The sequence below is a fragment of the Equus quagga genome, chromosome 1 (assembly GCF_021613505.1).
Source record: "Equus quagga isolate Etosha38 chromosome 1, UCLA_HA_Equagga_1.0, whole genome shotgun sequence".
In the NCBI taxonomy this organism is placed as follows: Eukaryota; Metazoa; Chordata; class Mammalia; order Perissodactyla; family Equidae; genus Equus; species Equus quagga.
Window position 1 is genome coordinate 155,152,991 of NC_060267.1, and position 24,051 is coordinate 155,177,041.

The following is a 24,051-nucleotide window of genomic DNA, read 5'->3' on the forward strand; positions in this document are numbered from 1 at the left end:
AATCAATCTTTAATGTTTACATTATTACTACTGTGTAATTATTCTTCAACGTTGATTACCTTTCTTTTCTCATAGAACTTTTTTTTTCTTGGAGTTAATAGTTGCCTTCTTTTTTGTTGATTTTCCTAGTTTCCTGTGTACGTATTATTTCTTCTTCCCAAATCCTCCAAAGGATTATAAAAACCCTCTTTTTTTTTTTTTTTTTTTTGTGAGGAAGGTTGGCCGTGAGCTAACATCTGCTGCCAATCCTCCTCTTTTTGCTGAGGAAGACTGGCCCTGAGCTAACATCCGTGCCCAACCTCCTCTACTTTACATGTGGGATACCTGCCACAGCATGGCTTGATGAGCAGTGCTAGGTCCATGCCCAGGATCTGAACCTGTGAACCCCGGGCCGCTGAATTGGGGTGTGCGAACTTAACCACTACACTACCTATAAAAGCTCTATTTGTACTATTTCCACATGGTCAAACATGACAATTATTCTCAATTTTGTTTCCCTGGGCACCCAATCCTGTAGCTGCTTGCTGTAATGTAGACCAGATTTGACGGCCATAGTCCTGGAACTTTGATTTCTTCCTTTTCTGATTGCAGTCTCTGTTTCTCATATCCTGTGTCTTTCTCTTTCTTTTTTTAACCCCCCTTTTTTACTGAAGTATATCTTCTAGTACTTCCCTAAGAAAGAGTGCTTTGGAGATTATAATTTTTAGATGCTTGCATGTCACGAAATATTTTTATGAGGCCCTCTTAGTTGCTTGGTAGTTTGGCTGGGAGTAGTACTCTCAAATGAAAGTCATTATTTTTTCAAATTTTGAAGGCATTACTTCGGTCTTCTGGTATATATTTTTGCTGTTAGAAAATCCACTGCTATTCTGATTGCTTGGTAGTGAGCTGTTTTATCTCTCTGGAGATGTTTAGGATGTTCTCTTATTGCCTGCTTTGGGTGGGTATCTTTTCACCCGATATGTCTGGAACTAGGTGTGCTCTGAAATCTGAAGCCGGAAACATCAGTTCTGGGAAACTTTCCTGCATTATTTCTTCACTAGTTTTCTCCCCTCTGCTTTCTCTGTTTTCTCTTCTAGAATTTCTATTAGTCTTAGATGTTTTATATACTAAATAATTTCCTAATTTTAAAAAATACTTCTTAGTTTTCAGCTCTTTGTCCCTTTGTTCAGCTTTAGAGTTATTTCTGCAACTTTATTTGCTAGTCCTTCTAGTGAATATTTGATTTTGATTGCAGTACTTTTTTTTTTAAAGATTTTATTTTTTTCCTTTTTCTCCCCAAAGCCCCCTGGTATATAGTTATATATTCTTCATTGTGGGTCCCTCTAGTTGTGGCATGCAGGACACTGCCTCAGCGTGGCTTGATGAGCAGTGCTATGTCTGTGCCCAGGATTCAAACCGACGAAACGCTGGGCCGCCTGCAGCGGAGCACGCGAGCTCAACCACTTGGCCTTGGGGCCAGCCCCTGATTGTAGTACTTTTAATTCCCCCAAACTTTATCTTGTTCTTTATTCCATTTTCATGGAATTCTGCATTTATTGTCTCTCAGGATAATATAGACTTTTCTTTCTTCAGCACTTTGCATTGTTTCATTGTTTCCATATCTTGTAGGCCTACCTTTTGTTTTGTTTTGTTTTTCTGTTTACTTTGATCTCTATTTCCTGTTGGAGACTTTCCTCAAATGTCTCTTGATCCTAGGCTGGCCCTCCATACTTATGAGAAGGACACTAAAAAGTCTGTTGGAAGCTCTGTGGTTCCAGTTAAGCCTGTCATCTGGTGGACTTCAGAGCACCGTGGAACTTTCCCTTTGGAAACTCCCAAAGTTATTACTTAAACTTTCCCCAGAAAGTGCCCCTCCAGTGTCTTGCCTGAGGCAACGTTTATCTGTCTGCTGTCATTCTGGGAGTAGCATGGATGAAGGGGACAAAGGGAACCACATTCATTTGCGAGATTTTCACCTAATTCCCATGAGTTCAGTCCCATTTGGCTTGGTTTTTTCTGGTTCAGTGTCTTTGGGAAATCATCTCTGTTTTTCTGCTAGTGGCAGAGGGAACTCAGTTACTGCTCGTGCTCGGTGTCAGTATGGGAAGGGCCTAGGACTTGATCTCAATTCTGTGTTTTGAGCTCTTTACTTGGCTTCTCACTTGGGCTGCACCCTGGGCTCTGCAGGATGAATGGGCTCCCTTTTGGCCTTCCTATTCTCAGATATGTGGGTTGGGCCCTTGGCTTTGTACCATTCTGTGTCCACTTTCCATTTTTCAAAAATTCATTGGAATATCTCATCCTCTGTTGTCACCAAACCCATTCTCATTGTCCCTGTGGGTTAGTAACTTTTCAAAGAAAATTCCTTTCCCCTCATTTAGCAAAGTTTTGAAAGCTAGAGGAGATAAAAATATATGGTCAGTTCACCTTTTAATCCAAAATGACCAGGCTGGTTACATTAGGTCTACACGCTAGACTTAAGAAAATATCAAACGAAAATATCAAACTGTCGTGTTTGCTCTGTAACTTTAGTAAAAGTATATTTTTTTGCTTGCATTCAAATTATAAAGAACTCCCCGGAAAAAGTTACTTTGTTTTACAAGAATAAGCAAACTTTAATTTTTTTCTCTGTTCTGCCCCTCATTGTCATTCTGCCCAACCTTCTTCCTGTTAATCTTTCTTAGACTTATCCTTAGGAACTAATAATTTTAAAAATTATTTTCAACTTTCAGGACTTTTTGGCTTTAAGTGAGGCAGTATTGTTTTAGTTTCAAATAAAGAAGCAGTGCTAAATCTCAGAACAGAATCTTATTTTAGTCCAGTTTCTCTCCACTAAAGCAATTGTGTGGACGGGCCGTTGATGTGCTACCATTATTTTCAATGAATATAAAGTGGTTTTATGACTAAAAAGATAATCCACAGATATTTGATATTACTCTTGATTTTTAAAATATAATAGTGATGCAATATGTTTTCCAGTGTCTTTCACTATTGATAGAAATTTAGACATTAGACACTCTTATTTTTAATAGAGGTTGTGGTTAAACTAAATCTTATGGCATTAATTTGAAACCAAATATATAGGATTCCCATATTTTGGAAGGTTGAAATGTAGCGGCAATTCATAACCCCTATAAAAATATAGCATGGCGTGTATGTGAAAGCATGTCACCACAAAGGGGCAGCCTTGTCAAATTTTATTTTTGTCTTTTCTTGTGCTAGAAGGTTTATTACTCTTGGAAAAGAAGCACAGAATTGCCAAATGATGTTTAAGATGCATGAGATGAAATATATTGAACACGTAACCAGATAAAAAAGCCTTAGGAAAACTAAAAATTCCCTCTTCTCATTTTTCTCTCTGTAGGGGAATTAGATGTTTTAAGATTGAGGTTGGTTTGCAGTTATTTATAGAAGGCGTGCTGGCTGGCGTTTGCCTTCATGAGGCAGCAGAGTAGGGAGTACTAACATATTTAGGTATGTGTGGTTTTACAAATGGTATCTAATTTTAATGTCTAAATATGTTTCCCTTTAAAAGACTGTATCTTTTTGTTTGTTTTTGCTGAGGAAGATTCCTCCTAAGCTAACATCTGTGCCAGTCTTTCTCTATTTTGTGTATGGGTCACTGCCACAGCACAGCCGCTGCCAGATGGTATAGGTCTGTGCCCAGGAACCGAACCCAGGCCACTGAAGCCGAACTTAACCACTAGGCCACAGGGCCAGCCCCTAAAAGACTGTATCTTTTAATAGCTTGTGCCAGGAAATATGTCCAAATCTTGCCCCTGCATTTGTTTGCAGGCTTGGAGGCCACACAAAGAAACAGACCCCAACTCAGTGGCACACTGAGCAAAACACAGTCAAAGTTAGCTCTATATATGCCACCTGCCAAGTAAGATCCACATGGGGCCATCTCCCTACAGAATGACTCTGAAGGAGGAAATCTGCTGAAAATGAACTTGCCCTTGAACCCGCCATTTCACATTTCTTGGCTTTTTCAAATATTCACAATATTTAATATTTAATGTAAATCCTACCTGCCTCCTTTTATCCCCTGCTCCCAAATAAAAAAGAAAGGAAAAGGAAAAAACAAAACTCATCTGACTATATATTATAGATTTCAGATGGCCTTTAGTGCATGACTCAAGAGGCCACATGTTCATCCTGCAACCAAGCAGGCTGTGCATATTTCTAGATGTTTCTCAAACGACATTTGGCTGTTGCTCCTGATAATAGCAATGAGGACATACTTCATTCAATGGAACATTTATCAAAAGCTTGAATGCTCATCAAATGCCATCATATGCCAGGCAGATGGGGATGGACATAGGACAAAAGCCCTGGTCTCTGTCTCCTGACCTCATGGTCTTATGGTGAAGACTGTCCTCAGTTCTTCACTCAGCAATTATTTCCTCAGCTACGACATCCTGCAGTGAACAAGATAAGTATGACAGATGTGGCCACATCTTCATGGGGCTTATAGTTGTATTACAGGGTGATAAAGGCTAGAATGTTGTCAACGCTATTGTATTAGTCAGGGTAGGCCATGTTATGCTGCAGTAACAAGTAATGTAGAACTCTCAGCAGCTTAAAACTGTGGCAAATGTTCCTAAGGACAAATCCAGCTGTGGCCTGTTTTTGTATGTCTTGTGAGCTTAAAATGGTTATTATATTATATATATATATTTTTTTCTATTCAACTTGTTGCAAAATTTTTTTAATTTATTTATTTTATTGCAGTAACATTGGTTTATAACATATAAATTTCAGGTGTACATGGTAATATGTTTTGAATTCTGTGTAGATTACATCATCTTCACCCAAAGACTAATTACGATCCATCACCAAACACATGTGCCTAATAACCTCTTTCACCCTCCTCCCTCCCCGCTTCTCCTCTGGTAACCACTAATCCAATCTCTGTTGCTATGTGTTTGTTTGTCATTGTTTTTATCTTCTACTTATAAGTGAGATCATATGGTATTTGACTTTCTCCCTCTGACTTATTTCTCTTAGCATAATGCCCTCAAGGTCCATCCATGTTGTCACAAATGGCTGGATTTCATCATTTCTTATGGCTGAGTAGTATTCCATTGTGTACATATACCACATCTTCTTTATCCATTCGTCCCTTGATGGGCACCTAGGTTGCTTCCAAGTCTTGGCTATTGTGAATAATGCTGTAATGAATATAGCAGGGCATGTATCTTTATGCATTCATGTTTTCATATTCATTGGATAAATACCCAGCAGTAGAATAGCTGGATCATATGGTAGATCTATTCTTAATTTTCTGAGGAAACTCCATACTGTTTTCCATAGTGGCTGCACCAGTTTGCACTCCCACCAGCAGTGTATGAGGGTGCCCTTCTCTCCGTCTGCTCTCCAATACTTGTTGTTTCCTGTCTTGTTAATTATAGCCATTCTGACCAGAGTGAGGTGATATCTCAGTGTAGTTTTGATATGCATTTCCCTGATAGCTAATGATGTTGAACATCATTTCTTGTGCCTGTTGACCATCTATATATTTTCTTTGGAGAAATCCCTGTTCAGATCTTTTGCCCATTTTTAAATTTGGTTGTTGGTTTTTTTGTTGTTAAGATGTATGAGTTCTTTGTATTTTTTGGATATCAACCCCTTATCTGATATATGGTTTGCAAATATCTTCTCTCAATTGTTGGATTGTCTTTTTGTCTTGTGATGGTTTCCTTTGCTGTGCAGAAACTTTTTAGTTTGATGTAGTCCCATTTGTTTATTTTTTCTATTGTTTCCCTTGCTCAGTCGGACATTTTATTTGAAAAAATGCTTCTTAAGACCATACTGCTTCTGTTTTCTTCTAGAAGTTTCAGTGTTTCAGATCTTACATTCAAGTCTTTAATACATTTTGAGTTGATTTTTGTGCATGATGTAGATAATTGTCTACTTTCATTCTTTTGCATGTGGCTGTCCAGTTTTCCCAAAACCATATATTGAAGAACCTCTCATTTCTCCATTTATGTTCTTGGCTCCCTTGTTGAAAATTAGTTGTCTATTTATGTGTTGGATTATTTCTGGGCTCTTGCTTCTGTTCCATTGATCTGTATGTCTGTTTTTGTGCCAGTACCATGCTATTTTGGTTACTGTCGCTTTGTAGTATACTTTGAAATCAGGGAGTGTGATACCTCCAGTTTTGTTCTTTTTCATCAGGATTCCTTTTGCTATTAGAGGTCTTTTGTTGTTCCATATAAATTTTAGGATTGTTTGTTCTATTTCTGTGAAAAATGTTGTTGGAACTTTGATAGGGATTTCACTGAATCTGTAGACTGCTTTAGGAAGCATGGACATTTTAACTATGCTAATTCTTCCAATCCAAGAGCATGGAATATCTTTCAGTTTCTTTGTGTGTTCTTCAATTCTTTCAACAATGTTGGATCCCTTTTCTTTCTTTTTATTGCCTGGTTGCTCTGGCTAGGACTTCCAATACTGTGTTATATAAGAGTGGTGAAAGTGGGCATCCTTGTCTGGTTCCTGTTCTTAGAGGGATAGCGTTCAGTTTTCTTCATTGAGAATCATAGTAGCTATGGGTTTGTCATATATGGCCTTTATTATGTTGAGATATTTTCCTTCTCTACCCATTTTATTTATAGTTTTTATCATAAATGGATGCTATATCTTGTCAAATGCTTTCTTTGCGTCTATTAAGATAATCATGTGATTTTTATTGTTCATTTTGTTAATGTGGTGTATCACATTGATTGATATGTGGATGTTGAACCATCCCTGCATCCCTGGAATAAATCCCACTTGATAACGGTGTATGATCTTTTTAATGTATTGTTGTATTCGATTTGCTAGTATTTTGTTGATGATTTTTGCACTGATGTTCATCAATGACATTCGCCTGTGATTTTCTTTTTTTGTGTTGTCCTTTTCTGGTTTTGGTATCAGGGTAATGTTGGCTTTGTAGAATGAGTTAGGAAGCTTCCCCTCCTCTTCAATTTTTTGGAAGAGTTTGAGAAGGATAGGTATTCAGTCTTCTTTGAATGTTTGGTAGAATTCACCAGGGAAACCTTCTGATCCCAGACTTTTATTTTTTGGGAGGTTTTCATTTTCTGCTTTGATCTCCTTACTGGTGACTGGTCTATTCAAATTCTCTATTTCTTCTTAAATCAGTTTTGGAAGGTTTTATGAGTCTAAGAATTTATTCATTTCTTCTAGATTATCCAATTTGTTGGCCTATAGCTTATGATTCTAAGAATTTATTCATTTCTTCTAGATTATCCAATTTGTTGGCCTATAGCTTTTCATAGTATTCTCTTATAATCTTCTGTATTTCTGAGGTGTCCATTGTAATTTCTCCTCTGATTTCTTATTTTATTTATCTGAGTCTTCTCTCTTTTTCTCTTGGTACATCTAGCTAAAGCTTTGTCAATTTTGTTTATCTTTTCGAAGAACCAGCTCTTGGTTTCATTGATTTTTTTCTATTGTTTATTTAGTCTCTATTTCATTTATTTCTGCTCTGATTTTTATTATTTCCTTCTGTCTGCTGATTTGGGGCTTTGTTTGCTCTTCCTTTTCCAGTTCCTCTAGGTGCACTGTTAGATTGATTATTTGGGATTTTTCTTGTTTGTTGAGGTAGGCCTGAATTGCTATAAACTTCCCTCTGAGAACCACTTTTGCTCTATCCCATAGATTTTTGGCATGTCGTATTTTCATTTTCATTTGTCTCCAGGTATCTTTTGATTTCTCCTTTGTTTTCTTTGTTGACTCAATAGTTGTTCAGTAGCATTTTGTTTAATCTCCACATATTTTGGCTTTTCTGATTTTCTTCATGCTTTTGATTTCTAGTTTCATACCCTTTTTATCAGAAAAGATGCCTGGTATTATTTCAATCTTCTTAAATTTATTGAGATTTATTTTGTGGCCTAATATGTGATTAGTCCTGATGAATGTTCTATGAGCATTTGAAAAGAATATGTATTCTGAGTTTTTTGGGTGGAATGTTCTATATATATTTACTAAGTCCATCTGGTCTAATGTGTTGTTTAAAGGCGATGTTTCCTTATTGATCTTTGATTTGGATGATCTATCCATTGGTGTAAGTTGAGTGTTAAAGTCCCCTACTATTATTGTGTTACTGTCTATTTCTCCTTTCATTTCTGTTAATAATTGCTTTATATATTTAGGTGCTCCTATGTTGGATGCATAGATATTTACAGGTGTTATATCCTCTTATTGGGTTGTTCCCTTATCATTATGTAGTGCCTTTCTTTGTCTCTCCTTACAATTTTTGTTTTAAAGTCCATTTTGTATGATATAATTATTGCTACCCAAACTTTCTTTTCTTTGCTATTTGCATGGAATATCTTTTTCCATCCTTTTACTTTCAGTTTGTGAGTGTCTTTAGGTCTGAAGTGTGTCTCTTGTATGCAGCATATATATGGGTCTTGTTTTTTTATCCAATCAGCCACCCTATGCCTTTTGATTGGAGCATTTAGTCCATTGACATTTAAAGTAGCTATTGATAAATATGTATTTATTACCATTTTGTTACTTTTTCTGGGTGTTTTAGTAGTTCTTCTCTGTTCCTTTCTTCTTCTCTTGTTCTTTTCCTTGTGGTTTGATGGCTTTCTTTAGTAACATGTTTGATTTCCTTTCTCTTTCTTGTTTGTGTATTTATTATAGGTTTCCTGTTTGTGATTACCATGAGATTCATATATAATAATCTATGTATATAGCAGTCTATGTCGAGTTGATAGTCTCTTTAGTTTGACTTCTTTCTAAAAGCTCTACTCTTTTACTCCCCTCCTCTAACATTTTATGTTTTTGAAATCATATCTAACCTCTTATTTTGTATGTGTCTATCATTACCCTCTTATCATTGAAATAGGTAATTTTAGTACTTTTGTCTTGTAACTTTCATATTATCTTCATAGGTGGTTTATCTGCTACCTTTACTCTATTTTTATCTTTACCAGCGAATTTATTGCCTGTTTTCTTTTTCTTTTTTTGGATAATTTTATTATTCCTATTGTGGTCTTCTCTTTTCCACTTAAATAAGTCCCTGTAGCATTTGGTGTAAGGCTGGTTTCTTGGTGATAAACTCCTTTAGTTTTTGCTTGTCTGGGAAACTCTTTATCTCTCCTTCCACTCTGAATGATATCCTTGCTGGATAGAGTATTCTTGGCTGTAGGGTTTTTCCTTTCAGTACTTTAGATATATCATGCCACTCCCTTCCAGCCTGTAAGGTTTCTGCTGAGAAGTTAGCTGATAGCCTTATGGGGTTTCCTTTGTATGTCACTTGTTGCCTTTCTCTTGCTGCTTTTAGGATTCTCTCTTTATCTTTAATTTTGGACATTTTAATAATAATGTGTCTTGGTGTGGGCCTCTTTGGATTTATCTTGTTTGGCACTCTCTGTGTTTCCTGTACTTCGATGTCTGTTTCCTTCCTTAGGTTAGGAAACTTTTCGGCTATTATTTCTTCAAATAGATTCTCTGCCCTTTTGTCCTTCTCTTCTCCTTCTGGGACACATATAATATGGATGTTAGTGTGCTTGATGTTGTCCCAGAGGTTCCTTAGACTGTCCTCTTTCTTTTAATTCTTTTTTCTGTTCAGCTTGGATGATTTCCTCTAGATTTTTGTCCAGCTCACTGATCCATTCTTTTGTATCTTCTACTCTGCTATTGAGTCCCTGTGGTGAATTTTTCATTTCCAGTATTGTATTCTTCATTTCTGATTGGTTCTTTTTTATATTTTCCAATTCTTTGTAGATGTTCTCACTGCGTTCATCCAGTCTTCTCCCAAGATCAGTGAGCATCTGTATGAGTTTTTGTCCTTTTCAGGTAGATTGCTTATTTCTGTTTCATTTACTTCTTTTTTCTGGGATTTTGTCCTATTCCCTTCCTTGGAATGTATTCCTTTGCCTCTTCATTTTGCCTTTTTCTCTGTGCTTATATCTAGGTATTAGGTAAGTCAGCTATGTCTCCTGATCTTGGAGAAGAGGCCTTATGTAGGAGATAGTTTTTGAGGCCCAGCAGTGTGCCTCCTTCTTGTCACCAGTCCAAATGTCCCAAGGAGTGGCCCCTGTGTGGGCTTGTGTGTCCTTCTGTTGTGGCTGAATTGCTCTTGTTGAAGTTACCCAGGGAACCTATGCTTTCCCCACCTGTCTGGATGTTTGTCAATGAGGTTTGTGGAGCATAGTTCCACAAACAGCACAGTTGGCTGCAAGGTCTCATAGCACACTCCCTTTGCAGTTTTTCTGTTAGGTGAGTAGGCCCCCAGCATGGCTGGTTGCTAGGCTCAGGGGCTTGCAATTGCACTATTAGGAGAAAAATAAAAAAATACCTGGATAAAATTGAAAATGAAAATACACCATGCCAAAATTTATTCGATACAGCAAAAGTGGTTCTAAGAGGGATGTTTATTGCAATTCAGGCCTACCTCAACAAACCAGAAAAATCTCAAATAAACAATCTAATAGTGCACCTAAAAGAACTAGAAAAAGAAGACAAACAAAGCCCTAAATCAGTAGAAGGATGGATATAACAAAAATCAGAGCAGAAATAAATGAAATAGGGGCTAAAATAAAAACAGAAAAAAATCAATGAACCTAAGAGATGGTTTTTGAAAAGACAAACAAAACTGATAAACCTGTAGCTAGATTCACCCAGAAAAAGAAAGAAGTCTCAAATAAATAAAATTAGAAATGAAAAAGGAGAAATTACAATGGACACCTCAGAAATACAGAAAATTATAAGAGAATACTATGAGAAGCTATACACCTACAAACTGGATAATCTAGAAGAAATGGATAAGTTCTTAGAATCATACAACCTTCCAAAACTGCATCAAGAAGAAATAGAGAATGTGTTTTAAAGATTGGCCCTGGCCCTAAGCTAACATCTATTGCCAATATTCTTTCTTTTTCTTCTCCCCCAGCCCCCCCAGTACATAGTTGTCTATCCTACTTGTAGGTCCTTCTAGTTCTGCTGTGTGGGACACAATCTCAGCATGGCTTGATGAGCGGTGCTAGGTCAGTGCCCGGGATCCTAACCAGTGAAATCCTGGGTGCCGAAGCAGAGTGTGCAAACTTAACCACTCAGGCATGGGGCCAACCCAGAAATAGAGAATTTGAATAGACCAATCACCAGTAAGGAGATCAAAACAGTAATCAACAACCTCACAAAAAATAAAAGCTCAGGACCAGATGGCTTCTCTGGTGATTTCTACCAAATGTTCAAAGAAGGCTTAATACTATCCTTCTCAAACTCTTCCAAAAAATTGAAGAGGAGGGGAAGCTTCCTAACTCATTTTATGAGGCCAACATTACCCTGATACCAAAACCAGATAAGGACAACACAAAAAAAGAAAATTGCAGGCCATTGTTACTGATGAACATCGATGCAAAAATCCTCAACAAAATTTTAGCAAATTGAATAAAACAATACATTAAAAAGATCATACACCATGATCAAGTGGGATTTATTCCGGGGATGTGGTATGGTTCAACATCTGTAAATCAATCATGATACACCACAGTAACAAAACGAAGAATAAAAACCACATGATCATCTCAGTAGATGCAGAGAAAGCGTTTGACAAGATATAGCATCCATTATAATAAAAACTCTAAATAAAATGGGTATAGAAGGAAAATACCTCAACAGAATAAAGACCGTATATGACAAACCCATGGCTAATGTACTCAATGGAGAAAAACTGAGAACTGTCCCTTTAAGAACAGGAACCAGACAAGAATGCTCATTTTCGCCACTCTTATTTAGCATAGTATTGGAAGTCCTAGCCAGAACAACCAGGCAAGAAAAAAAAATAAAAGAGATCCAAATTGGAAAGGAAGAAGTGACACTGTCACTATTTGCAGATGACATAGTTTTATATATAGAAAATCCTAAAGAATCCACACAAAAAATTTTAGAAATAATAAGTGACTACAGTAAAGTTGCAGGATACAAAATCAACAAACAAAAATCAGTTGTGCATCTATACACTAACAACAAAATACCAGAAAGAGAAATTAAGAATACAATTCCACTTATAATTGCAACAAAAAGAATAAAATACCTAGGAATAAATTTAACCAAAGAGGCGAAAGACCTGTATATTGAAAACTATAAAACATTCTTGAAAGCAATTGAAGACGACACAAAGAAATGGAAAGATATACCGTGCTCTCCGATTGGAAGAATTAACATCATTAAAATGTCCATACTTCCTAAAGCAATCTACAGATTCAATGCAATCCCTATCAAGGTTCCAACAACATTTTTCACAGAAATAGAACAAAGAATCCTAAAATTTATTTGGAACAACAAAAGACCCTGAATAGCAAAAGGAATCCTGAGAAAAAAGAACAAAACTGGAGGTATCACTCTCCCTGATTTCAAAATATACTATGAAGCTATAGTAACCAAACAGCATGGTACTGGCACAAAAGCAGACACACAGATCAATGGAACAGAATTGAGGGCCCAGAAATAAACCCACACATCTATGCACAGCTAATTTTCAACAAAGTAGCCAAGAACGTACAATGGAGGAAAGAAAGTGTCTTCAATAAATGGTTTTGGGAAAACTGGACGGCCACATGGAAAAGAATGAAAATAAATATTAGGGAAAAATGCAAATCAAAATTACAATGAGATTATCACCATGCCCATCAGAATGGCTATAATTAACAAGATAAGAAATAGCAAGTGTCGGAGAGGATGTGGAGAAAAGGGAACTCTCATACACTGCTGGTGGGAGTGCAAACTGGTGCAGCCACTATGGAAAACAGTATGGAGCTTCCTCAAAAAATAAAGAATAGAACTACTATACAATCCAGCTATTCCACTGCTGGGTATTTATTCAAAGAACATGAAAACGTGAATGTGTAAAGATACATGCACCCCTATGATCATTGCAGCATTATTCACAGTAACCAAGACTCGGAAGCAACCCATCAAGGGCCCACTATTTCTGGGCCCTCAATTCTGTTCCATTGATCTGTGTGTCTGCCCATCAAGGGCTGAATGGATAAAGAAGACGTAGTATATATCCACAATGAAATACTATTCAGCCATAAAAAAGATTAAATCCTGCCATTTGCTACAACACGGATGGACCTTGAGGGTATTAGGCTAAGTGAAGTAAGTTAAACGGAGAAAGTCAAACACTGCACGATCTCACTCATAAATAGAAGATAAAAACACCACCAAACAAACACATAAATGCAGAGATTAGATTGGTAGTTACCAGAGAGGAAGGGGTGAAGGAGAAGGGTGAAGGGGTGACCTGGCACATGTGTACGGTGATGGATGGTAATTAGTCTTTGGGTGGTGAATGTGATGTTATCTACACAGAAATCGAAATATAATGATGTACATCTGAAATTTATATAATGTTATAAACCAATGTTAATTAAATGAAAAGAATAGCAATCAGGAGAACTTGTGGTACTTATATGGGGACCTGCTGTGATGAAGACAGGGGTTGGTAGATTTTTCCATTGTTAAATACCCCCTAGAATGTCTTAGAAGGAAAAGCTTTCTGATGAGGTGCACTTAGGTTGTTGCAGGAGGAGTGAGTGCCTGGGCTCCTGACACATTTAAACTTTGATCACAGAGTCAAAAGAAAGATTCGGATACAAAAGCTGGTGAGTGGGTGAATATAAAAGCAGGAGAGAAGAACAGAGATTTCAAGCCCAGGAAATGGAGAAGATGAGATGCATCTGGTGTTTGGGATGTCCCAGATGACTGTGAATGATGAGCCTAGTCTGAGGTGTGAAGGGGCAGGTGCTTTATAAGGCTGTGGATGAGGCTCCAGACAAAGGCCAGGGCTTCCTGGCTTGGCTGTGACTTTGGGAGTTAGTGACATGCCTGTGATGGATAAAAGCTCCCTGTGGAGAGGGTCGAGAATACCATACATCTGCGCACAATTTCAAAATGCTTCTCTTCTATTGTGATTGTGTTGGAGCAACACTTGCAAGAGGTAAGGTAAGCTTTACAGGCCTTTTTGAGAAAATAGAGTAGCTGAGTGAGGAGTCCAATGCCACACAGATAGTAAATGACAGGTCAAGAGGGTCTCAACTGGAGACCACACAGCTTTTCCACCTGAAGGTTGACAGCTACAGACTGTAGCATTAACATTGCTACAGTCTTGAACATTTCCTGTTTCATTTGCTCTATCAAAGGAGAATTTTTTTATATGCTAATTTTTTTGGCATAATGTGCTACATATTCTGTTAGCATTTTAAAATTTCTATTATAGCACATGAGTGCTTTTATGACCACAGTTCCTGAAATAAAACCTTTTCCTCTACTCTAAATATGATCACAAATGAAGAAAGAGTAATAGAAACATTACTGCTACTACCAAAATCTTCCAAATGGCCAAATAATATTAGCTTTTGTTCCCTTTAAGAATACTTCTCCACCATTTGTGTTTTTGCTGACATCTGTCCGAGTTTCTGCCATTTGTCTAAATTAACTGGAGTGAACAGGATAAGTGTATCACTCCTTTCAAAATCAATGGCATTTTTACAAAAACAAGGTAATTTCTATGTAGCATTAGAACTAAAAGTCAAAGTGTTATTTTAGATTGCAAGTTGGTCTAGGTTTATGTGTGCTAAAATTATAGTGAGCCCCTAAAAATATTGAAATACCATACTATTCCCACTAATTTTCTTCAATATGTATTAGAGGAATAGAAAGGTTATAGGAAGCCAACTAGCTTGTAAATAGTTCTTACCAGCACTTCCTATCACTTAGCCCTTTAGTATTTCCCATTTGTCAGTAGTACTGCTGGATTGAGAGGAGAGATAGGCAGATATACATATCTATGCACATATATATCTATATATGTATCAGAAGATCTCTCTGTCAATCTATAGCGATGAACAATATAAAGTCCTTGCTTTCATGGATCTTGCATACTAGTTAAGAATGACAGACCCTAAACATATAAGTGAATTTTAAATAAATAAAAATAATTTCAGATAATGAAAGATATTAAGAATTAAGTAAATGCAATAGAAGGGTGTTGAAGAAGGGGGCAAATTTTTGATAGTATGGTTAAGAAAGATTTTTATGAAAACTCAGATCATGTCTGGTTTTATATGCCTGGTAGGAGTTTGGCCTTTATTCTTAGTATTTATCAGAAGTTTTTGTAGGATTTTAACCTTATAGGTAGTGATATCTGCTCTAGGGTTTTCAAAGATCGTTTTGGCTCTGATGTGGAGAATTGTGTTTTAGAGGGAGCCATGGGAGCAGGGGTTTCCTTAGGAGGGATGGTTCGGGAGACTAGGCAAGTGTTCTTGGTGGCTTGGACTAGGGGGTGGTAGTGGTTGTGTTAATTACCCATCGCTGTGTAACAAATTACCATGAAACTTAGTTGCTGAAAACAACAAACTTTTATTTTTCTCACCGTTTCCGAGGGTCAGGAATCCAGGAGCAGCTTAGCTGGGTGGTTCTGGCTCAGGATCTCCCACAGTTTCAGTCAAGCTGTCAGCCAGGGCTGCATCCTCTGGATCCTTGACTCAGGCTGGAGGGTCCACTTCCAAGAAGGCTCTCTCACGGGCTGGCAATTAGTTCTGGCTTTTGTCAAGAACTCAGCCTCTTATCCTCCAGGGTTTCTTTTCTATGCAGCCTCTTCAGCAGAATAGCCTGGACTGTTTTACATGGCTTAGGCAAATATTTCTTAGCTATAACGTCAAAACCATAATATGTAAAGAAAAAAATTAATAAATTGAATTTCATCGAAGTTTAAAACTTCTATTCCATGAAAAAGACAAGAGGCAGACTGGGAGAAAATATTTGCAATTCATGCATAGACAAAGAATTTGTATCCAAAACAAAAACATAAGAAAACAGGCAACCCAATGAAAAAATGGGCCAAATTTTGAAGAGGCTTCATTAAAGAAGACACAGATGGCAAATAAGTAAATGAAAAATGTTCAACACCATTAGTCGTTAGGGAAATGCAAATTAAAGCTATACGGAGCCACTACTACTTACTTATTAGAATAGTTAATTAAAAAAAAAAACCCACAGCACCAAATGCTGGTGAGGATGCAGAAACAGCTAGAATTCTCATGTATTTCTGGTAAGAAAACACTGGAAAAATTTTGGTTTGGCAGTATTTTTATAAAATTAAACATATATTTATCATATGATTTATAATCTCATTCCAAGGAATTTATCAAAAAAATTTAAAAATTATGATCACATGAAAATTTGTATGTAAATATTGTACTTACCTGGATCTCTAGTTTAATCTCGACTCGGAATGGTGGCAGTGGACATCTTTGCCTTGTTTTTGAACTCAAGGGAAAAGCATTCAGTCTTTCAGCATTAAGTGGAAAGTTAGCTGTAGGTTTTTGTAGATGACCTTTATTACATTAACTAAATACCCAGCCATTTCTACTTTGCTGAAAGGAATAGATGTTGAATTTTGTCAAATCCTTTTTATACAAAAAAGCTGTTGAGATGAGCATATGATTTCCTTCTTTAATGTGCTGATCTGCTGAACTATATTGATTGATTTTTAAATGTTGAATCAGCCTTGTATTTCAGGTATAACTCCGACTTGGTCATAATGTATTATTCTTTCTATATATGTTTGGATTTGATTTACTCTTATTTTGTTGATTATTTTTGATGGTTATTTTCATGGGGGATATTGTTTAGTCTTCTTGTCTTGTATTGTCTTTGGCTTTGGTATCAGGGCAATGTTGGCTTGATAAAATGAGTTGGGAAGTGTCCTCTCTTCTATTTTCTGGTGGAGTTTGTGCAGAACTGGTATTTGTTCCTTAAATGGTTGGTTAGATTTGTCACCTAAATGATCTGGGCCTGATCTTTCTTTTTGTCATATTGTTTCAACAAGAATTTTGGGCTTTAGAATCCAGCAATGCCACATTCGCACTTGACTCTTAATTTCTCCTTGGAGACTTTGGGCAAGCCACTCGATCTTTTTGAGTCTCAGTTTCCTCATCTATAAAATGAATGGTTGTGAAGATTAAATAATGGTGCACATCAGCTGTTCAACATTATATAAAACTACATTTATGTATGTTAACTTATTCAAATTTTACTAATATACTATACTACCATAATCTTTATTTTACAGGTAAGAAAACTGCTACAAAGGGAGATTAAATAACTTTCCAAGGGTTACTCTGGTAGCACATGATGGAGCCAGGATTTGAATTGAGGCTCTTTGGTCCCAGAGTCCTTGGTTTTAAACACTAAGCTGCACTAACTATAGTAATACCTATTTTTCCAGGATTGCTATGAGTATTAAATTAGGCAATTCATGTAAGCAGCTAAATTTGTGCTAGTTCAAAGTTGTTATTCAGTAAATGAATATTGTTATTAAAATTGTGAATTCTTATTATTTTGAAGTCAAACTACCTTGGAATATTTTCAACCTGAGAGACATTTTAGTATAAATAAATAATCAAATGCTCTATTAAAGTTTGTTGCAGTGAAATTCCATAAGCATTTGGTGCACTTTACGAAGTGACGCTCTGAGCTTCAAAACTTATTAGGAATAGCAGCTTGAATTCTTGCCCTGGCCCAGGACTGTCTTTTTGTGTAATCCGGGCAATTAAATCTCCTGAAATGTTGATACATCTGTACAATGAGGATGTGAGAATATCTGTTCCTACCACTTTGACCTAAGTTGTTGAGCAGTTTAAAAAAGAGTAGCATCTGTAGGTGATTTGAAAAGTACAGCTAGTGCTAATATTAAATATAAGTTTTGGTGTTCTAAATTAAAAATCAGAATCCTTTTGTCAATATGTAAATATTCTGAGATGATTCTAAATATCATATGTACTGTGATTTAGTACAAATAAATGCCATTTAATTCTAAGTTTTCAGATCTTCATGGTGATGGTTATTCAGGCTTACCTTATTTTTAATTTTTATTTTTTTGGCCATATGAGGTTATGACTGCCGTATGTCAAAATGTTAGATTCATTCTATTAATTTGAAATTATGAAAGATAACCTAAAAGGTGGAATCACAAGTTCAATAAGCACTTTGCCCTATATTTCAGTCAGCAAGACTTATGCTAGTTTTTTTAAATGGTAAACCTCATTATGTTAAAATATATAGCATAATGGCATATTATATGTAGGCCATGCATTAAGGCTGGGAGTGGTGTGAAAGATTGGCACATGGCGCATTTTGACAAGAGAGTGAAAAAAAGAAAAGCTTTCTATTGTGAACTGGAATGGTTATTGTGCAGAATGTCAAAAGTTTAAGGAACCATGTTAGTTCTGGAAAGTATACTAAGGTTGCTTTGTTTTGTGAATTGCAGCTGACTTTGGCCTCGCAAAGCAAAAACAAGAAAACAGTAAACTCACATCTGTTGTTGGAACAATCCTGTATTCCTGGTAAGGACAACTATTTTATGGCTCGCAACCATCATAGTTAACTGGTTTGGGCTTTGATTTCTTTTCTTGGCTTGCAAAGGAAAGACAATTTTGGAAAAAGAAGCTTATTTAATGTTTTCCTCAATTACCCGAGTAATACACATGTACAGAATTATACATCAATATGTGTGTTTAAAATGACAGTAAAAACAAATTATCTTTTCTCCAAGGTAACTCTGCCCCTCATGAGGAATACTTTTCTTACTTATACATTGAATGATCCTTAGCACATAGCAGGTGTGCAATGATTGTTGAATGAATCTGTGAATGAACTAGTAGACTTGCTACCCAACATGACACTTGTAACATTTTATTGTACCTATTGCGTATATGACTCTTTTTCTCTCTTTCCGCCTATAGACACTCAAGTGCAGAGGGAGGGGTTTTGTGTCCCAATATTTATCCCAGTACCTGGCAAATAATAGGTGCTGAATAAATTTTATTGCTTGAATGAATAAGTGATGACATATGTACTTAGACATATGTTTCCAAGGTTGGTTGCTTCTTGGATAAACGAGTATTTCTATTTTGATGAATTGAGACACTTGTAACTTCTTTAGCATACTTGGAGGGTTTCTTTTGTAATCCATTAATTGTTTTGAAGTGAGAGTCTTCTTTTGCTGATCACATATCACTTGTCTAAATCTGTTGAAATTAGCAAACAGATGTGGTAGTCAGACATAGCAGATTTCAGGGAAACTTATGAAATCTCGTTCATGAAAGGTCAGGCAATCAAGACACTTCCCTCTTCTTTTTCAATCTAGTCTATTGTTGTGCAGTTGGGGCCTAGGGATAGAATTCAGAATGACTCTTCTTGGGGGAGGGTGGAAATTATCTGTAAATAACAGCCTCATTTTAAAAATCCCTTTCATGCAAAAATGTTCAGAGAAGTGTTTTTGGAGGGTGAATTTTCAATTATTTTACTGGAAATTCCTCACATCTTTTTTCTTGAAACTAGTTTCATGAGAAGATGCAGAAATTGGTGGCCAGGATAATATTGAACCTTGAAAGCTGCAAGTTTATCTATACATTTAATCTCTTAACAATAAGGCTGACCCACCCATTTCTTGCTGCTGGAAGAATAATTTTCTTTTGTTTCACTTTGCACTCTTTTTCAGAAATAATGGAAGTTTAATAACAAAAGTATTAAGTTAATCATATATTTGTGAACAGATTTGACTGTCAAACAAAGTTACAGAACAAATAAAATAGGAACTCAAATTTCAGTTGGTTATCCTTGATATGAGCAGTGTTATTACCACTCATCTTTCTATCAAGCCCTGTGAATTAAGTTTAGAATTGCTAATATGATATTATTAACTTTTTTTGTGTGTGGGAGGGTGGGTTCAGAGAATCTATGAAGTATGTAGGAAGAAATCTAAAATATGATAACTTTTGTTTTATTAGCCCAAAGACGGATTTATGTTTTCCTTTAATTTTTAAATTAGCTGAAGAGTTAGGAAAGCTGAACCTCCTGATATATTTAAGCTATTATTTCATTTAGGTAAATCATGGTTGTTGTAATAAGATGTACAGTATGTCTTATTACCACTCATCTTTCTATCAAGCCCTTTGTTCTTTTAAATTGCTTTTAAAAAAATTCCTTTCTACTCACTTCTCCCATCTCCCCTAGTTGTTAGAAATGCCCCTTGTGTCATGGGTTTTGCTGTGAACTTATATCCATGAGCCATCTTCTTAGTTTTTGATGCCTTCAGCTTAGCATGGAATTAAGAGAACCCAGTCCTAAATTACATTCCGTTACTTTCTTACATTGGGATTCTCTAGAAGAAGACCCAAAGACAAGGATTCAAGTGACAGAGTTTATTTGGGAGGTGGTCTCAGGAAACACTGATAGGGGAGTGGAGAAATGAGACAGAGAAGGGAAAGCAGCCAGTATAGGGAACATTAATGATCAGATTCATAGATTATCATCTGGGATATAGTGCAGGAGATGTTTCAGTGTTGTCCTATATGCCAAATGAAGGTTGGAGGTTTTTAGTTTTGTTTTTTTCCCCCCAATCTCAAGTGAGAACACTTGTGATTGGCTGAGAGCTGCTCCTGGAGTGAACTCCCAGGCACTTCTGGGCTGCCTGGGGTGGGCTGGGAGAAGGCCCTTGGGCAGAAAGTCACGGGACATGGCTTACAATATGATGCCAAGGACTTGCACTGGAAATGTCAGTAGGAGGGGACCTGGCCAGGGTCTTGACATCGTTGACTAAATAATCTCTCAAGTTCTCATTGTTCCAAATTTAAGACATTTCCTAATAAATTTTTTGACTTGTCCAGTTCCTTTTGAATTTTCTATATCCTTATTTTGGGGTTTTTTCTGAGTTTGTGAATTGGACAAAAATAAATTTTTTTGTCCAATTGGACAGCTATCTTTCCTAGTCCCTGCTTTGAGTCTCACACCTTCATGCCTTTTCTTGAATTGTCCCTTTAGACATCCCCAGGGTATTTCCCTTCAAATTTGTGTAATCCTTCTGATCTTCTCTGAGCCCATTATATGAACCTGGGGTGCCTGTGTCTGCCCTCCATGGTCCCCAGAGTTTGATGAGTTTGATGTTCCCATGCCATTTTGCTCTTTCCTTTGCCTCCTCAGCTATTAACTTATTTAGTGGAAGAAAGTTCTCTTTATCAACTCTTGTAGAAAGTGACTCAGAGCATTCTTTAATCTGTATCTCAGCTGCCTGATAAATGGTTTGGGGGCACGTCGCTGGACTGATTGTACTAGAACGGAAGGTCAATAAAAGTTCCTTTTCTTCATCTGATTTGAGTCATTATCAGGCAGGTCTTTGTTATCCTTCTCAGGGAAAACAATCTCCAAATACGATCCTTGGTTCGATTTTTTATCTCTATGTCTTACTCCAATTCCTGAGTTCAAAACTGCACACCATCTTTAACTGCATTTTCACTGCAGGTTTTTGAGTTTGAAGCTCTGAGAAACACTTTAGGCTACTTCCTTAGGGAACATATATTGGAGATTTCTGGATAATAGGTAAGTATGATTTAATGAAAATTGGAAACTTTGTCTAATCCTGGAATGGGAATTCTTTGAGACATTATTGTTTAGTGTAATTCCATTCATATTATGACATTAGATAATTAAAAGAAAAGCTGGTGAAGTTTTCATTGCAAGGATCCAAATAAACCTATAGGTCAAACCGGACAAGCAGAGACAAAGTGAGGCATGCCCGACTATTGACTGTATGTACCTCTTAGTTCTTAAGAAAGCTGTGATACACTCAAAACTCTCAAACTCTTAAATGGCTTAAGACACTTTGGTAGCTTCTAATTGCTCACAATGTAAAGACCAAGTCCTCAATATGGCTACAAGCATACAACCTTGCATGGTTTAGCCTCTGCCAAGTCATCCAGCTTTACCTCAATCCAGACTTCACTCTAGCAGTTCCTGGCTGTTTCATCTGTGCTCCCTCTCACCACAGGGCTTTTGCACATGGGCTCCCTTTGTCTGGAATACTTTTTCCACTTGTCATCTGTTTAACTCTTACTCATTCCTCACCCCTCAGCTGGAATGTAGCCTCCTCAGGCAAAACTCCCTAGATAGAGGTCATGTTTCCCCTGGTTTACACACACTCTATTCCCTTTTCCTTCACAAAGTTGAGTTTTTCATTTATTTTGTGATAGCATTCGTACACCACTGTCTCCAGCACTGAGCCCAGAATCTGGTATCATATAGACTCACCAGAACTATTTACTGTATGAGTGATCCAATACTTGCATGATCATGAACAGTACCTGAAATGGTGTCCTATAAAGAAAATGCCTCCTTTCTGCTGTAACAAAGTTTTCATCCCCTATCGCTCTCCCATTCTGCGGTTCCTTCAGATCTCCAAAATGCCCCTACATGGAATGCTCTCCTTCCAAAGAGCCGCAGAGTGGACTTGCTTCCTTCCTTCTGGTCTCTGCATAAATGTTGCTTCTGTAGAGACATTTTCCTGATCACCTGCCCCAAATAGCAGCCTCCTTCAGACACTATCCCTTTACCTTGCTTTGTTTTTTCATAGCACTTGCTTTTATCTGACATTATGTTGTATTCTAATTGGTTTATCATGTGTCTCTCCCACTAAAACATAAACTCCACAAGAGTAGGGCTGTTGTCTGTTTTGTTCGCTGTTGTTGCCCCAAGACCTAGAGGACCAGACAGCCAGAATCCTAATAAATAGTTTGAGTTATTAACATGAAAACAAGTCATTCTGGTTTTCTTATTCATTTGTCTGAAAATGTCTTTTTTAAAACTTTATTGAGGAGCAAATGAGAATAATTGACAAATATAGTTGTATATATTTAAAGTCTGCAACATGATGATTTGATAGGTATATACATCGTGGGATGATTACCAAGATCAAGATAGTTAAAACACCCATCACCTCACATGCTTAACTCTTTTGTTGTTGTTGTTGTTGTAAGAATGCTTAAGATCTACTTTCAGCAACTTTTAAGTATACATGACTATATTATTCACTATAGTTACCATGCTGTACATTAAATCCTCAGAACTTCTTCTTATCTCTGAAATTGAGTATTCTGACCAACATCTTCCCCATTTCCCCCCTCCAGCCCCTGGTAACCACCATTCTGCTCTCTGTTTCCGTTCTACTCTACGTTTTCTTTTTTTTTCGGTCCTTCTCTGTCTGCTTTATTTCACTCAGCAGAATGTCCTCCATGTTCATCCATTTTGTTACAAGTGCCAGGATTTCCTTCTTTTTTATGGCTGAATAATATTCCATTGCATATATATACCACATTCTGTGTTTTAATGTGATTAAAAATCCACTCGCATGTCTATCATTCTTACAAGCACTAATATATCTTTGAACTTTTCTGACTTTTGCCTCAGTGAAGCCTGGAGTGAATGTTTATAGTTTGAAACAGTAAGCACCTTGGTGCCAGGATCTGTTTTATTTTTTTTCCATTTATTTGCTTTATCTTTATATCTTCCTTAGTTACCGGAACAGTGAATGATAGGATCAAGTAGGATGCTGTCATTTTTTAAAAATAAAATGTGGAACGATTATAAGTTACTGAGACAAGTATTCTTCTGTGACTGATAGTCTGGCCCTGAAGGAAACTGATAAAGAGGAATTTTCAAAAATAAGAGTATAATTGGGAAAGGAAGGTAATATTGACAGGCAGGTTTGTAGGGTCATTATTGAGAGCACAGGCTCTGGAATCAGACTATCTGGGTTTAGGTCCTAGGTCTACTGTTGAGAGTTATAAATATTGAACTTCTCTGTGCCTCAGTTCCCTCAGTGGTAATCTGGAGATATTAATAGTGCTCCCCGCCTAGGATTGTTGTGAGACTAAGCGAGGTAATGTGTGTCAAGTGTGTGGAACAGTGCCTGGCTGGCATATGGTAAGCATTCATTAGATAATAGTGGTTGTTATTTGCTGTTAGTCTAAAGTTTGAAAGGATAGTGCTCATTTGAATCTATAAATTGTATTGTGTCTAAGAATCAGAGTCACTTCTTAATAGTCTCAAGAGAGAAGAGTTCCTTCTGCTGTTCTTGTTTATAGCTCCTTCTCCCTCCCTCTCTCTATATTTGCTCCCTGGATGGCTGTTTTTGTCACTAGTAGGGTACGATTTTTCTAGCAGCCGGGCCCAAGCAGCTGAGGAGTGTGCAAAGGAAGGAAGATACTC

At 36.9% G+C, this 24,051-nt stretch overlaps 1 protein-coding gene across 9 annotated transcripts in view; it reads left to right on the top strand.

The window, feature by feature from the left end:
• NEK10 (NIMA related kinase 10) overlaps positions 1 to 24,051 on the top strand; it is a 216,797-nt gene that overhangs the window by 74,563 nt on the left and 118,183 nt on the right. For all 9 annotated transcript variants that reach the window (XM_046644179.1, XM_046644190.1, XM_046644185.1 and 6 more), the window contains one exon: positions 18,278 to 18,353. In XM_046644179.1, the coding sequence (XP_046500135.1) occupies positions 18,278 to 18,353 (76 nt within the window). The remainder of the gene's footprint in view (positions 1 to 18,277; positions 18,354 to 24,051) is intronic.